The 17,749-nt window shown below is 42.1% G+C and overlaps 1 protein-coding gene across 2 annotated transcripts; it reads right to left on the reverse strand.

Annotated features, from left to right (window-relative positions):
• Positions 1-1,520: 1,520 nt before the first annotated feature.
• On the reverse strand, positions 1,521-13,044 carry capgb (capping protein (actin filament), gelsolin-like b). Of its 2 annotated transcripts, none has more exons than XM_048236300.1 (9): positions 12,963-13,044; positions 9,446-9,639; positions 7,038-7,192; positions 4,761-4,922; positions 4,045-4,194; positions 3,380-3,466; positions 2,959-3,091; positions 2,678-2,769; positions 1,521-1,982 (listed from the first exon to the last, which is right to left on the reverse strand). In XM_048236300.1, exons 2-9 carry the CDS (start codon positions 9,636-9,638, stop codon positions 1,917-1,919), a joined length of 1,038 nt encoding a protein of 345 aa, XP_048092257.1. In that variant the 5' UTR covers position 9,639; positions 12,963-13,044; the 3' UTR covers positions 1,521-1,916. The 2 variants fall into 2 exon arrangements, with proteins under 2 accessions (XP_048092257.1, XP_048092256.1); XM_048236299.1 differs by having other exon boundaries at positions 12,968-13,008.
• Between the last annotated feature and the right edge of the window lie 4,705 nt (positions 13,045-17,749).

Below are 17,749 nucleotides of genomic sequence, written 5' to 3' on the forward strand. Positions count from 1 at the left end.
TATCAAATAGACTATGTTTCAGCCTAATTAAATTCAGAATGAACATTCCATTAGGCAAATAGCCCATATAGGCCTACATCAGTGTTTCTCAAAGTGGTCCGCAAGCTATCCCAAGCGGTCCGCAAGCAGACATGATAAAAATATAATATAGATCAGTTGTTTGCAATATTGAACCAACTTATATGTAAATCTAAACAGTTCTGCAACACAGCCTATGTAAGCCACACCATTTAAATCATATGAATCTTCTGACACAATAAGCAAGGTGCAAAGACAATAAGCAGTAAGCAAGGTGGTTCGAGTAGGCCTATTGTATAATATACTGTTTTATTTTAGCTTTAGGATGTCTATGTTTTAGCTTGTGCTAATTGAGCAGGTAGCATCTAGTTAATTTATATAGTTCACAACGCCTAGTGTGGCACTTTCCTTGCTCCCAGCTCTTTACGTGACTTTGTGAAGTGGCATGCTAGGGGTTGTGCATGTGTTGTGCACCTTTTCCCCCACAAGGTTACTTTGTAGCTCTAATGCAGTTGTAGTGTCAGTAGGCCTACTGTCGTTGCTAGTGCTAATACATGTCACACACACACTAGGCCTGTCTCATTTCAGGGGCCGTGACCGCAGAAGGAACACCGCAGTCAACCGGGAAAATGTCCCGATTATCAGTCTGTGCGTGATTTTGACTACTAGTTTCGATTCAGTAGGCTATCAGTACAGGGGACAAAACGTTTTAACACAAAACACTTTATGCCCATGATGGACCCCCCTAGCATTTCGGGAGGGGAGGCTTCATAGAACCCAACATTTCTACCCCTGGATAAGGTATTATTCTAAGTCTGACAGATTGAGGGGACTTAGCCAAAATTTTGAATGTTTGCAACTTTGATGCCCCTCCCCCACTACCACCGAGCACCCTCTCATCGAGTTTGTGACAGTCATCACACAGCCCTGCTCTGATTGGACCAGAAGAACCGGTCTAGGTGGAGGTAGAAGTGCAGGGTTTTTTCTAAAACCGGCTGATTTATGATGTTCTGTCGGAGCATAGTGTTGGTTTCAGTGAATATGATCAAAAAAATCTTGCCAACTGCAGCTTTACATAATACTTACATGCCTACATGGCAGCAGCTGCTCACCTTAAACCACCTCTAGCTGACATACTGTAAGCCCTAGTGACTCATAGCCTACCACTCCTGAGGATTGGGCTATATCTGTTAAGATGATTGCCATGGAGAGAAAAAAACGAATTATCTGCTATCTTGCTAGGAGTCATATGCTTGGAAAGCCTCGGAAAAACCTATATGGCATATAGGGCAAGTGTTTATGATAAGGAAATAAATCTGAGGTGAATGACCGCAAAGAGCTGAAGCATCTAAAAGGTCTCATAACTTAGTAGGCCTACTGCGTCGTTATTCCTCTCTTCATTGTAAGTCGGAGAAAATATTGGCCAAATGAATATGTTAATACACTGAAATCAACTCCCTCCAAAAATAGGTTTAGACAAAAAGACAGGTATTGCCATTAGCTGTGTGAAACATTATTGGCTTTAATGCAGTAAAACAACAACCTTAATCGATAATTGTGAAAGCAAGTGGCAGTTGAACTGAGTCAAGCAGTTGAGTCGCTGTCTTGTGTTACTATGGCGTACACACACCAGTGTAGCTCATCTGGCCCTTTACTGCAGTGAACCTCAGCAATGTAACAATTGCCCACACGGTCACATAATTGTTCTCTCTGTTCCTTCTCAATATATACATATAGGCCTATTACAAACCCAAAATACATTTGGGCCTTTCATTGCTGACACTTACAATTTACTCATTATACCAGTGGTGACGGCAGAGATACTGGTATTATTATTATTTTAACATTGATTCAACATTTTGAGCGAGTGCAACATATGCTTGGATTGCCGGGGCACTTTAGTTCCAGTTCTGAAAGAATTGCTTGAAGATGACAGTCTCTCTGCCCTGGGGAAGGATCTCCACCTACAGGAAATGCACAGTAAAGACACCCACATTACGGCACACACCTGCACACACCTACCTGCTTAAACACTTTAACTGCACTTGACTGCTTGTGGTGCACTAATCTAGAAATAAAGATTGCTGTATTGGTGTGTTTAGGAAGAGTAATATTGTGAAGTATTCATGTTGTTAAGTGGAAAATGTAGGACCTTTTTACATAGCTTTTTTTTACATACATTGGGGGTAGTCGTGGCCTACTGGTTAGCGCTTCGGACTTGTAACCGGAGGGTTGCAGGTTCAAACCCCGACCAGTAGGAATGGCTGAAGTGCCCTTGAGCAAGGCACCTAACCCCTCACTGCGCTCCCTGAGCGCCGCTGTTGTTGCAGGCAGCTCACTGCGTCGGGATTGGTGTGTGCTTCACCTCACTGTGTGTTCACTGTGTGCTGTGTGTGTTTCACTAATTCACGGATTGGGATAAATGCAAATGCAAATGAGACCAAATTTCCCTCACGGGAGTATATAATATACTTATACTTAGCTGAATGCCCCTAATTCAGAATTATCAACGCTTAATACTATAAGAGGATATATCTGAGTAAGATATATGATAATCAGGCTAACTTTTAATCATTAATTTATAGAATTAATAACACATTATTCACAGGATAGAGATCACTACTGGTATGCCTTCCCTATGCCATGGGCCTTAACTGACCTGAGTTTTCATTCTTTGGTAGTTCATTTGCTGAATGAAATCATCAGCCATCTTTAGAGCTTCCCGCTTCTCCTCAGCATTGGCTCCCATTCCTGTCAATCATGTAATATGTCAAAAATAAAATTACAAAAGAAAACTCAGACGCCTCCTGCTCTCAGTTTAAATGTGCATGCATGTAATGCATACTAACATAAAAGATGAGTGTGACATTTTGATCAGTTATTGTAGATTTACAGATAGTGTGATGCGTAGAGGGAAGTATTTAAAAATGTTTTACTCACCTTTCCACACAAAAATTTTCCCATTGGCTCCATTGTCAAGAATAAAGCAGTCATCGCGCACCAGGAGGTCCTTGGCAAACGGGCTTTTCTCTGACACTTTAGAGAGCTTCATCGATCCTGTTGCATCAGACACCTACAAGAGCACAAACAGTCCTTATCTAGGCTTTCATATGGATATTATAACAAAGCCATTTTATGTACCATGTCAACAGACGGAAGTATCTGAACCTTTATTTTTGAGCCCTATTGAATACATTTATAGTCTGCATTACAATGTGCTTTTATTTTCTGACTTTTTTCTGAGGGCCAAATGTAAATGTAAATTACTTTTTTAAATCAGTAAATCATATATCCTTCCCAAAACACAATTAAATATTTAAAGTGTAGAGAGTTTTTGCTGAGCAGGGCATTGCCTAAATACCTTGTAGAGGGAGGCGGAGTTAGAGGCATCAGCTTTGCTGTCCTCTTCTGGTGTGCTCTCTTTTAACTCTGGCACTGGGCCCAGCACCTGTCAATCACAAATGACAAGCGCCAGATGCACAGGGTCACGACTCATGAATGTACCAAAGATACAATACAAGACTCTTGATATTGCTATTGGCAAGCCACACACTAGACTGGAATACTGTAACATTCATTACATGAGCAGTAGCATAGCATCTTTAGACAGTAGCATCTTTAGACTATTAGACAGTAGCAACTGTCTAATATAATACTGTATTTATGGTGGTCAACAGTCACTATTGCAATCACTATTGCAAAAGAACGACTGATATTTGAAGAGTTTGGTTCCAAAACGCTATAATATCTATCTTAAAAAACATTAAAAAGTCATGCTATTTAATTGTGTATTCCAGGAAATATCAATCAAATTGAAGATAAATCAAATAACAATACCAAAAAATATTTCTACTGAAATTATTTGGAAAACAAAATGTAAAAAAAAAATATTTATGAAAATTCATTAAAATGGTGGATATAGCATTTTGGAACCAAACTCTTCAATCTGTGATTCATGGCGTAACCATGGCGAGAGTGAAAACAGACAGATTGACTAAAAGTAGAAGTGAGGTTCAGGATGAGCACCTGCATCATCTCGGGCGGCTCTTCTCCTTCTGTGACGTTGGTGATCTGGGCTTTGCCGTGTCTCTCCGTGTCCCGGATCAGCGTGGCGATCTCTCGCACTTTCTGCTTTTCAAAGATGTTGGCCTGCGAGCCAATCCAGGACACAATGGTCTGAAAGCAAGGAGAGCAAGAGTGCTCACTTCCTCAGTGAGCATTTCCAAAGACCAAGCAAAGTGCAGGGTAGGCTACCCACATAAAAAAAACAAACGTTTACAGGTGCTAGATCAAAACTCAAACTGAAGGTAAAAAATCAAAACGAAGATCTGCACATTGTATTTATTAGCTCCCAGAAACTCAACGTTTGCGTATGAATTAATGTTAACCTACATATGAATTAAAGATTCTGGGAGCTTCTAATGCAGTGCACAGATACTTCTTCTAATTTTACCTAAATGAGAATTTTGCCATGTAAATACATGTAGATGCCAATTTGAAGTCATTTGAAAGCATGCAGTATGCATTTGTATGTTGGGACTGGTGGCCTGACACACCTAGAGAACTCCACTCCCTGTCCCTAATGTTCTCAAAAAAAATGCTTGGAATGTCCGAGTCAGAAGAACTGGGATTTGCTTCTAATCCCATAGACAGAATCACACAGGCATTCTAGAAGGCTAGCAGGTCTGCATGAATACAGGCATTCCAATGTCAGTCTGAAAGAGCCCTAGTGTCCTCCTTACATTCCCCAGGTCCAGGATGAAGCAGTCCCCTTTGTTGAAGCTGTGCCAGCTCAGGTCTACCTCTTTGGCCCGGATGTTCCGCTTGCCTTTGATCTGGTACAACCTCTGGATAGGACCCGAACCCGACTGGGCTCTCCTGAACCCAGACTCTACTCCTCCTTCCTATGAGAGTGAGAAAGAGAGAAGGAGGAGTGAGGTGTCGTTTGGGCCACTGTAAAAGCTCCCTAATCATATTGATTATTCACATTCTTGCTCATTTTTTATCTTGCAAAATGGCAGAGAATATACTCAACTCTGACATTTGCAAGTAGATTGTGGGGTAAGTGGCTTACCAGCTAAACCAGTCATGTTGCATTGTATGAAAAAGACATAGATGTTTTATCTAATGGCCCATGAGCCAGCTGTTATAGCAGCACATCCCATAATAAACACAGACCTCACACCAAAGGAAAATTCAAGTAAATTAGAGTAGAGTAGAGAAAGTAGAGAAACAAATACAATAAACACTGGAAAACATTACGTAAGTTTAAATATCAGAGGAAAATTAAATATCATCTTTTAAAATAGGCATGTCTTTTGGGATAAAAACATATCTCCTCAAATGTATGAGAGAAAATGTCAGGTCTTCAACATAAATAAACTTTACACAGAAGGCAACACCCATATTATCAAGTGAAAAGTTCAAGTGGTTGTAAGGAAAGTGACAAACACATTTGTGGTCACCGCTACAAGTACAGAAAGGAATAACTTTTTTTCTGACGGATCATTTAAAATATCTTGATCATTATCTAAACTAAAACAGTTTAAACCAAGAGACAGATGGTTGGTTGTTCTTGACTATGAAGGACTCGGGCATGACGTTATGAATCACTTAATTTATGAAGGCCTCGAGCATGACGTTATGAATCACTTAATTTACGTTTAGAGATGTATTTTGGGATAAAAAATATCTCTATTCATCACATGTATGAGAATGTGTCAGGTCTTTAACATTAATAAACTCACAGCATGCAACACAACAACGTTATCGAGTCGAAAGATCAAGTGGTCGCAAAGAGGAAGAAGAGCAGGAGAGTGACAAACACATTTGTGGTTGTTGCTAAGCAGCAGTTAGAAGTACAGAATGTTTTGGGTGTTCACTCAGAAGACCTCCTTTCTGACAGATCACCCAAAATATCTTAATCAGTAGTAAAACAAATAAAACATTTTAAACTAAGAGATTGGGGTCAGTTCGTTCTTGAACATGAAGGTCTCGGGGAACATGCAGTTATGAAATCCAGTTAGTACACATATTTTACTTTTACATGTTATTGCACTGTCACGGCTACTTTTCAGAATGCTCATCGACTTTTCAGAATGCTCATCGACTCTGTCAAGCACACAAACTATTAGAGTAGAACTATTTACTATGGAGATTAAATAGAAACCAGTGTCCAGTACCAGTTCATTCAAAATCACCTAAATATGTAAGAGAACTTGCTGCCAACACAAATGGATTTAGGACATTTTGTTGATTTTATCATACAGCCATCATAAGGGTGCATATAATTCTAAATAGCCTTCACCACAACACTCTCCACACTACAAGTCATTCACACTATCTGAAAAGTGTAAACTAACCCTCAAGATGACCTCTGCCATCTGTCCAATAACCCGTCTTAGCTTAATTACACACTGTGTCCAGTTCATGTCCACAACAAGCTTGTAGGAAACATAATCTGTAACATGCGCGACAGCAGAAGGCATAGCAACATTCACCAGTAGAAACATTGGAAGGATGTGTGTCATTGTGGAAAGGTGAGTGTTTTTGAAGGTATCAGATCATTTTAAAGCTTTGACTTGGCACCGAGTGGTTAGGTACTCTGATACTGAGCAATTCCTGACCATCGGCAACAATGCACAGCTAATGGAACGACAGCCATGGAGGACATACAATTATTAGCCCACAAAGGCTATTGCCATTGTGAAATTACCAACTCTTAGCTAAGGCCAGACTGTCAATATAGGCTGCCTATAGTGTCGATAACATTTGCATGTGTGTGTGTTAGAAATGGTAATGGGAATTAAACAAAACAGATGAAAAGTGATGTTTAATGTAGAATTGAAATTGAAATACCGGTATGTTATTTTTTTTGCACACTCTGGCAACGCCCATGGGAATCCTGACTCCCAGGTTGAGAACCACTGATTTCTATGATAGCAGGGTAACTGGAGGACTTGTACACACACACTGGAGTTTCTATGAAGCTGATCAGCTACAGACCTCGGTCCTCATACCTTATAGCTGACTCCTCGGGGGAAGAGATTCATGAACTCTGGCGACTCGTAGCCCTGGACGTGTCTGTGCTGGACCGGGTCTCCGCCCAGGAAGTTGTCCAGCTGCGTAGCCAACATGGCGCAGGCTACCTGCTCATCACGAGACGACTTCTCACCTAAGGGGTAGACAGAGAGAGAGAGAGAGAGAGAGAGAGAGAGAGAGAGAGAGAGAGAGAGAGAGAGAGAGAGAGAGAGAGAGAGAGAGAGAGAGAGACAGAGAGAGAGAGAGAGAGAGAGAGAGAGAAAGAGAGAGAGAGAGAGACAAGAGGGAACACAAAAAAGAGAGAATTCATAAAAGTATGGAAATGTTTCAAGGGCCTTCGTCATTGCTCATTCTTGTCTTGTCTTGTCTTGTCTTGGTCTTCACAGGGAAGTGAGAAGATGAGAAGAAGATATGAAACAAAAATAAGGCGTAAGTTCCCAGACAGAGAAGTGAATATCACATTTCATAAAAGGGATTCAAGAGGGTCTGAAAATAGAGGAAGAGATTTGACTACCAAAAACAGAAAAAAAAGAACACTGATAAGTTCTAAATAAGTGATAAGTGATATTGTCTGGCAGGAGCGAAAAACACACACAATGACACAATTGTGAATGTGACTAAATTAGAGAATGTGATTGTGCTAAGGCCAGGAAATCAAATTGGTAGGAGGGACACTGAGAGAGGGAGACATAACATGTGGGAGAGAGAGAGAAAGAGTGCCATCATGGCAGTGAAAAGCCGAGGGGCTGAGGAGGACAGGAGAGGAGGATGAAGGAGGGGTGGTCGATCAGAGGGCCCTCTTGGAGCAGATGGTTCAATGGGGGTATCCACACGCTGACAACCAGCTTAGTGTTACCCAAGCACCGGATACACGGTGGAAACAACAGGCACACTGGAGCTCTGCAACGGGCCTGCTGAATCTTTAATGGGGCCCGGCACAAAACCCGCCCTTCCCTTTTTCCCCTGGGACTCTCCCCCACTTCATCCCTCTATCCTCTCTCTCTCATCCTCTCTCTCTCTCACTTTCATTGTCATCCCTTAATTGCCCCCATCACTCATATGCAGGGTCAACTCAGTCATGACTAAGCCTTTGGTCCACTTGTCTGTCACTGGTCAATAGTCAGGGCTCATGCAGACAGACACACACACACACACACACACACACACACACACACACACACACACACACACACACACACACACACACACACACACACACACACACACACACACACACACACACACACACACACACTCATGTATGCCAGAGGGCTTAGTGAACCATTCACCTGCTGCTCCATCAGTGAAGTGGGGATAAGTAGAGCGAGAGTAGAGAGAGAGTGCCAGGGCTATTCTACCTATTCTCCTCCCTCCTTCCTCTCTCACTATCTGTTCATCTCGCCACTCCGCTAATGCTACTTCACCCTGTGATACATGTACTTATTGCAGCCCACGTCTCTTTTCACAGCATCTCTGTTTTTAGCCCAGCCTCTGTAAACCGCAGGTGACAACCAAGCCATGACTCGTCAAAAAGTTAAATAATTATTATTTTTTCCAATCAGCTTCACAGTTCAAACACCCATCCAACATCATTTAAATACATTTCAGAAGCAGCTGCTATCATTTAAAGAAACAAGAACAAACAATACAAAACAATAAAAAGCAGCATTTTCTGTTACTTTATAGTTACTACAGTTAAATGCACTTCAGTATCCTGGTTATAGGATTTTGAAGTATCCCAGTTTTGCATTTGAGCATGTAAACATTATATCCTTATTTCAAAACCCCGGATAATCCCTTGTTTTGAGTAACCCGGTTATGCTAGGTGTAACCAGGATACTGTTCCATGTATACACCTTATCCCAGTTTCTCATGCAAACGTGCAATTGGATTAGAAGCCGGGATTAGGTGTGCTTTATTGTTGGTAACCGGGATACTAGTATTCATCATGTATACAGGGATATTACAAACCGGGTTTCTCTGTGATCATGTGAACACCATATCCTGAATATGACCACAACCGGGATAATAACCGGGATACTGAAGTGCATGTAACCGCAGTCAGTGGGAATCAAAACCAAAAAAAGAGTTAAAAGCTTTGCCACAGCTTGTCTTTTGGTCTACCTATTGAGCAAGTGAAATTTAAAGACTCAGTTTAAGTAAACAACGAGATACAGACACCAGGGAGGTCTTACAGATGAAATATCATGACAACTGACTGACTATTAGTCCACAAATCTTTGCTCCACAAACACGAAGAAACAGATTAGCATTAAACCTAAGATAAGGGAATGGAATAAGATATATGGGCAGAAGCAAGAAGGACAGGGTTCCAATGGGTGTGGTGTTCTCAATCAAGTCTCTGCATAAGCCACATAGACCTTACCTATCCACATGTGGAGGTCTGCCCCCTGGTCTCCCCGGTGCTCCAAAACCAGGTAGGAGTCTCCGTTGAAGAAGGCACCAAACTCGGCCGGTTCTAGCGGAACGGCCTTCATCTTCTCCACGCGCCAACATTTCAGGCCTGGTTCATTCACCTCGGGCCCAAACTGGCCTGGCGCTGCTTGGAAAGGGAGCATTCTATAGAGACAGAGAAAGAGAGAATGTTAAGAAAAAGAGACTGAAGAGAGAGAGAGAGAGGAGAGGGAACGATGGGACCAGTGTGGAAGTGTGAAGTGAGGTTTAAACGAATCGTGAGAAATGAGGGGGAAGAGAGGGTAGAGTAGATGACACAAGGAAGTGATGGTGTTGCATTCCATTGTGCAACACCATCACTTCCTTTTCTGAACAAAGGCAAGACGGGGGTAAAGAACCAAAGAAAATATGCTTTTTGGAGTTTTTCCATGATGATCTATTTGTTGAAGTGTGTGAAACAGCGACAGAAGTCTGTGAAAGGGAGGAGGCAGCTGTGCCGCAAGGCAATGGCAGAGACAGTACTGAAGATGGTGCAGGGTCACGCAAGGATAGACCCCCCGAGGGCAGGAGTAAACGGAGGAAATAACTATGCATTCTCAGAGCCAGAGTGCTGAGAGACAGACAGAAGTAGAGAAGAAAGTCCTGGTGAAAGAATGAGAGAAAGGAGAGTTGTACTGCATCACTGTTATGTAAGCAGCCACAGGGCAATGAGTGGGGACAGGTTTACTGGCTGTGACCCAACCCAAAACACATTAAATACCTACACACAGACACACACACACACACACACACACACACACACATATGGCATGTGTAGACATGCCTAATTGTGCCATGTGCCAAGTACTGCAATAGATATCAGACTTTCTATCTCTGTCCATCCCCCTTACTGTCGCTCTCTCCCATTTATTATGTAACTTTAGGAGTGGTCTTTAACACTACTCTCCCGATTGCCAGTGTATTTGAGTGCTCTGGCCAAACAAGGCCTGAGTAGCTGGCAAACAACATTCACACACAGCTTGGAGACTGAGATCTTACTCACCGCAACACACACAAACAAAAAAACATTGCTACCGTGCATCAGCAATATAGCTTGAGGGGGTCTCTGGTTTTAATCAAGTGCTATTATTTAAACAGTGGAGAAATGGTCACTCATAGTTCCATCAACTAGATCAGATCAGCATAAGATAACAATACACCTCAAGCTGGATGTTCCTATCTGATTTCCAGACATCAGCCTATAGACATATTGTGACAAGAGGGAACCACAGACTTTTGACCATGCAGTAGGCTATGCATACAGATGCAACTGTGCTGCACAGTGACTGAGTAATGACTCCACCTTCACTTCAAGTCTAAGCCAGTAGTTCTCAAACTTTTCACAGGCCCCATTATTAGGGAATAGATGCATGGCAGGTGGGGCGCGATGAACAAAAATTATTTTGAAGAAAATGTATTTTTTTCGTGCCTATCTCTCTAATAATGCCTATATGCCTATAATGATCATAGATTCAAAACAAAATAGCCACACAAACATAGGGCCAATATACTGGCCAAGCTCGGTAGTGGTTGATCAACGAAAAATACTGTCTCCACAGCTTATTTGATGTGTTTTAATGCAGAAAAACATCCTGGGGTCAATTTTCGTCGGAATTACGCCTACACTTTAAAATACAATAGCGTAGTCCAGTTTAACATTCTTCTTTACCATTACTACCCCTACAAATTCATAATCTTCTACATTTCCAACAAGCTGTGGTCAGCCTGGCTTCCCCTGTCATCTAGGCTACACCTATATTATTCTTGGCCATTGACCTACAGAAACCTTTAATAACAAACCTTCTACACCACAAGGAGAAAACAATAACGGGGGTGCACTGTCATCTCTGACTAGCATGAGCATTTTGACCACAGAGCTGACAGTAGTATCACATAGCTCACCAAAAAGAGTTTGGTGGTGAGAAACAGTTGCAGTAGACTAAAAGAGAACGGAAATGGTCTCACATGCTGGTCAGACAATGCGCGTATAGAGACAACGACAAACGGCTTCAGTCACGTCAACCCGTTTCCTTATAAGTAGGCCTAATATTTTTTAAACTTTACATCACGCATTCTAAAACACACGCCCTTATTTCACAAATATCGCCCTACTTTCTTGAAACAACATCCCTTGTTGACATTTTATACCCCTCCAATGACCTACTGAACTACAAACCAGGTAGGCCTATGATTTAATTTGTTTGAGGGGAAAGGCTGGGGAAAGCTTGGGTTCTGTAGACGGACTAAATATTTGAAGAGTAAAACACAGAGACGATGAACCAAGTGAATTGACAGCCTATGGCTCACCGGCTGATCGTAAGCAAAGCAACACGCTTTGGTGCTATCTCTCTCGCTCGCTGTCACTCGCTGTTAAAACACACACACACACACACACACATGCGCGCGCGCACCCACGCACAACCCTTCGCGAAATGCAGATAAAACTGGGGGCGACTGAAGAAAACGATAACAAGCAAACGCACGCAGGTACACACACACAACCCCGTTCCACTTAACTGTATGATCCCATCCAATTGCTCCGGCCCGGTACCTGACTCCTGCTCCATTCCTGCGCCCGGCTGTGAGTGACCGACCGTGTGAGAGGAGGCCTACGTGTGACTGTGTACGAGTGTGTGTGCGCCGGTGTCTTCACCTGGCCTGGTTAGCTTATATGTGGCAGTAACCGGAGCCAGGGTGATAATACGAGCGGCCGTGAGGAGAGGACGCCCTGTGGGGTAGTTGGGGCAGGTGAAGTGGGGTGGGGTGGAGAGAGTCAGGTTCCTGACAAATGCTAAACACCACAGTGATAATTACTGCCTGCCTGTCCCATCCATCCATCCACTCATCCCCTTCTCCTCAAAGAAGAACAAAGCATGACAAAAGTAGTCTAAAACACAGGTTATAGCAGGCTAAAAGTGGTGAAAAATATGGAAAAAGAGGACATTTAAAATGATGAGTGAAGAACAAAAAAAATCTTCAAAAATAATTCTAATAATTTACACAGTGTTTATAGATGGTTAGGAGGAATGTGAATATGAAAAGGTAGGCTACATTCAGGCCTTGACTCCCCTGACACACACAACATGAAAAGATGCAGCTGCTGGGTGTGGCATAGAGAGAGAGAGAGATTGTAGAGAGAAATAGCTAAAAAGAGATGGAGAAGAGAGACAGAGGAAGAGAGAAAGAGTCAGGGGCCCAGTCTTTCATGCGGCATGGGTCAGCACTGCAACCAGTAGGCTATTCATGTTGACCCAGTGACAGGAAACAATGCAGACACAATATGAGGAATGACAGAGAGCATGCGGGACACAGTGGAAAGACCAGAGAAAAGAGATAAAAAACATACACAGAAAAGAGAAAAATAAACAAGCACATCCAAAACTTTCACAAAGTAGATTGAAGTCCAATACAAACAATAACAAAGTATTGGAGTTCTGCTGTGCACCTACCTTACAGTAGTTTTTGAGAGAAGAGAAAGAGTGCTGGTTTAGGGTGCGTCTGAGAGGGGAGCAGATTTGTCGGAGAAAAACTCTTTCATACATACTTCCTGTTCAAGCCTGCACTGGGTTAGTCCAACCCCCTGCATGAGTCACACTTAAACACACACTCAAGAGTGCACACATCACACAGAATACAATGAAGAGGGAGTGACTGAAATGAATGTGCTGGAGGTAGATGAAGAGGAAGACTGATATTTCAAGAGAATCCAGGATGCTGAATGAACTTGTTAAACTGACTAACCTTTCAGGCCAAATAGTTTAATTTTCATTTGCAGTGCCTCTCTCTAGTGTGAGAACAACTAGCTCTATACACACATGTTAGGACAAATATACATGCATAGATATATGCAGAAAGTTTACAGATTGAATGCTGCCTCTATGCAAAACAAGTCTTTTTTCATCATCTGGGCAACCAACTGCACAGCCCTTGTGAAGAAAGCACAGCAGCGTCTGTACTGCTGCCATCTGGAAGGCAAGTTCTGTGAAAATTGGATGAAATTTGTAACCGCTGAAACTTTTCGTAGAGTTTGGACTAAATCCAATATGGCGGAGGTCCAATATGGCGGAAAGTGACGGGATAGGGGTAGATGAACTCGGGATGGTCCAAGGATTCAGACGCTACCTCAATTGTGAAAATCAGACAAAAGAGTCAAGGATCACGCCGATGAACGCATGTCCAGCATTGAACTGGTGGTGGCGCTTAGAGCCGTTCAATGTATATGCATAAAAATTGCTGTGAGTGATTGGGACATTGTCCTGACTAATGGTATCAAGTTTTGTTATGTTAACTCAAAGCGTCACGGAGATGTTAGTCCACTTCCTGTTTGGCGGCTTCGTCGCCGTATTTGATTGGCTGTCACGGGCAAACAAATCGTTTTTGCGGTTCGGGCAGAAGATCATCTCCGCCAAGTTCCGTGAAAATCGGATGAAATTTGTGAACGCTGAAACTTTTCATAGATTTTAGACTAAATCCAATATGGCGGAGGTCCAATATGGCGGAAAGTGACGTAATAGGAGTCATTGAACTTAGGTCGGTCCAGGGATTCCAACAGTGCTTGATTTGTGAAAATCGGATGCACCGTTCAATGATCACATGCGTTAATGCAATCCAGTTTTGACCCATTGGTGGCGCTAGAGTGTTGGGCATAGAGTTCTGTAAATTGGTGAGAGCGATCATGGGACAGTGCTGAATCAGTGTGCCGAATTTCATAACTTTAGACCCAGCGGTTCAATTTTCGGCCAGATTTTGACCTGTTGGTGGCACTATACGGCTGGGTTTAGAGGTCCGTAAATGAGTGTGAGTGGTCAGTGGAGTGTCCAGAAACTTTCTGCCAAAAAATCTGCACTTTTTAGCCAGGCGTTCTATGGGCTGCCATAGACTCCAATGGCGGAAGTGTAATAATAATAGGAAAAGCTAGTAACTCAATGGGTGCCTTCGCAGCTTTGCTGCTTGGCCCCCAATAACAAGGAGAGCTGCCAGTTAACCATGCCACTAATCAGACCTATAAGGAAGTGATACTGCAAGTGGAAAACAGAATAAGCAGAATACATGGTTCCTATGGAGACCCATAGGGGGCACCCAAGGAAACCAAATGGGATAAACAGACACATGACTGGCATGAGTCACCGGGGGAATGAGCCATCTTGTCACAACAACTTGATGTTGGTTGCCACCGTGGTCGTGACACCAGCCTGCAATAGTAAACCCACACCACCAATGCTATTAGCCTAACAGCCACACTAATTTAAGCAAATTAAGTGTGAGACTAATTTGAAAGTGTAATGAGGCCTTTGGGATCAGATTCAGGGACTTATGTGTTTTCACTGAAATGCGTCCAACTGCATTAACACGTATGGGGACACCAAGGTTTAAAATAGCCCCTTACAATGGAAGGGTGTGTCCAATAAGTTGACAACACTGGTCAAGTGTGAACAGTGGTTATTAAACATTTAAGCAAGCATCAACCTCAAGGGCAAATGGCCTCAATCAGAATTCAATCAAGAATCCAATTCAAAAGTCTGTAAAAACATTCATCATAGAATTAGATTGGCTAAGGTGCAAGTTTATTTTAAAAGGTAGCTCCCATTATAGTTTGGCAGGCCAAGCATTAGGTGAGTGAGATATGTGGCCCCAAACAAAGCTTCACATTTACTATATTGACCCTTTCAACAATAAAAAACAAACAATGCTTGAACGTTCTATTTGGTTCCCAGTCTACTTCCTCTGCATTAAGATAACATATGGAATGTTAAAACGGAAGCCTTGTGGGGCCAATTATGATGCTGATAATGGAACTCTTGAAAGGGTCTATACATACATTTGACAGACCAAGGGAGAAATAGTAATGACAGAACCACAAATGTAGTAAAACTTTTTATTTTTTCTCAAGTCAAAAACAAACGCAACAAATAGATACAGAGAATGAAGTAAATCAGATTGATTTCTATACAGTGGCAATTTTAAATTCTTAATTTAAATCCTCCTCCAACCCCCCTCCCCATCCCTGCCCCAAAAAAACAAAGAAAAAAAAAAAAAAAAAAAAACCCTGTCCAGTCTTCAACTCAGAATTCAGGAAAACCCTGTCTCACCGATGGACACATGCGCACACTCACTCATACAAACACACTCTTCCTCGCTCACTCCCGGTGAGTCCTCTCTAGGAGTTGAGACACAGCAACAGCGACTGGACATCACACAAAATAGCCTAACAGCTGAAGGCTGGCCAGGCTTGGTGAGGACCCACACACAGCTTCACACGCTGTAAAAAAAAAAAAAAAAAAAAAGGGAGACGCCTCAAAAAACCTCCTCCAAACATTTTGCAACTTAAGGCTTTGGAAACTGAAGCTCGGTGCTCTTTGAAGTTCAAGCGGCTCTCCTTTCTCGGATGGTACCTTACTGTTCCTCTGCTAAGGTCACTCTCACAGCCCCTCAAAGACTGGCCCAATCTAGGGTCTCCAACACCATTGAGGAAACTTGGATGGTTATACAGGGTACCAAAAAAAAAAAAAAAAAAAAAAAAAAGGGGGTTGTGGTTCCAATCATATTCCTTCAAAGTAAGGAATTCATCTTGGTTCCACATCAATGGTAGAAAAAGCTCTTCAATATCCTTCCACCAAAACACTCCTAGCACTGTACAATATTGTGCCTCGCCCTACCCCCCCCCATCTCACATCCCACTCCAGTGAGCCCTATCGCCACAACTATCTGGACCTTGGTAGTTGGAAGAGAATAAACACTGATTTGTCTGAGGGCCAGGTGCAATCTGAGAAAAAGCAAGAATGTGTGAACAGATAGATGGATGGATGGATCTAAAACATGACGGGACTAATTGATTTGTTCAAGAACACTCATTTCCCCATGTAAATCACTTTAAAATCAATCTTACTTAATTCCCGAGACCAAACCTGAAAGTACAAAAAGTGCTGTTTTGGGCCAAGCATTTCTCTCCTTCATAAACAACATTCAACCACCATAGTTGTCTATTTCCTTGGTTAGCTTCGCCCTAACCACACAAGTGTCGTTCACCCAAGAAGTGAAACCGTGAAATGAAAATGGCCGTTTTCTTTCAACTGTAAAAGAAATTCATAGCGGTTGAAATTTCCTGAATCAAAAAATGTCAAGTAATAATAGAACGAGTCAATTATTAGCTGAACTCAATGGTCAGTTTGTTTGGGAAAGAGACCAGAGAAATGGGCGTAGAGTCACAAGCCTCTGTGGTCTCCACCTTCAAACCCAAACGCACCTGGACAACTCTTCTTCACAGCGTCAACGATCCAACACAGAGCAGATAAGGGGGATGGGGTGGGGTGGGTGGCAAAACAAATTCTCCCCACAAATTTCCTCAATTATTCACACAGATGAGTAATATTATTCACTTGCCTTAAATATACGGAACATTGAATTAAAATTTTGAAAAAAAAAAAAAAATCTCAACGATTTATACTTTTTTTTTTTTTTTTTTTTACCTTTTACTAAATTGTTGCTATAGAGTATAGGCTGAAGAGGGGATCCAAAGACAATAAACCAACAATCCTGATTTTAATAAATTCTGGTAGGTGGTTCTCATGCAGAGAAAAATAAAAAAAGCACTAATTCTTGAGATCCCAACTTCTAACTGCCCATTCTTTAGAAGAAACGAAAACGAACTCAACAGAATTCCTGCTTTATGCTTGTAACGCCCAATAAACTTTCCCAACGTTCAGGAAACATGGTTGCTGGCTTTCACTTTTTTGTCCTTTTTGTCTGTCCTGGCTGCTAGGTTTGCCAGGGTTAAAGAGACAGAGAGGTGCTGGTGAGATAACTACACAGGTATAAGGCTTGCATCCTCTGGGGTGAAGAGTTTGGGAAAGGGGGGGGGTGTAAAAAGAACAGACCAATTTCAACAGTTTGACTTGCGATGGTTCACCTCCCTTGTCCCACGCCTTCTCTCAATCGTACACTACTAAACAAAACGCCACCAATCCTCCCCCTTCACAACTGTTGAGTTGCGTTACGTCTAATGTCACCTCTTCTTAGATACAAGGTAAAATTAAATCTCAACTCGCATTTATGAATAAACTAATTGCTAGCGAGACCATACACTTCTGGACGAAGACAATTCTCTGTATATCGGATTTCTCATCAATCTGGACATATCAAGCCAAACAATCAGAATCTTAGTAGCCAATCTGGCAACAATATTTACAGAACACAAAAAACAAAGGTCTATGAGATACGTTTTTTTGAATAAAATATG

Source organism: Alosa alosa, chromosome 24 (genome assembly GCF_017589495.1).
Source record: "Alosa alosa isolate M-15738 ecotype Scorff River chromosome 24, AALO_Geno_1.1, whole genome shotgun sequence".
NCBI lineage: Eukaryota > Metazoa > Chordata > Actinopteri > Clupeiformes > Clupeidae > Alosa > Alosa alosa.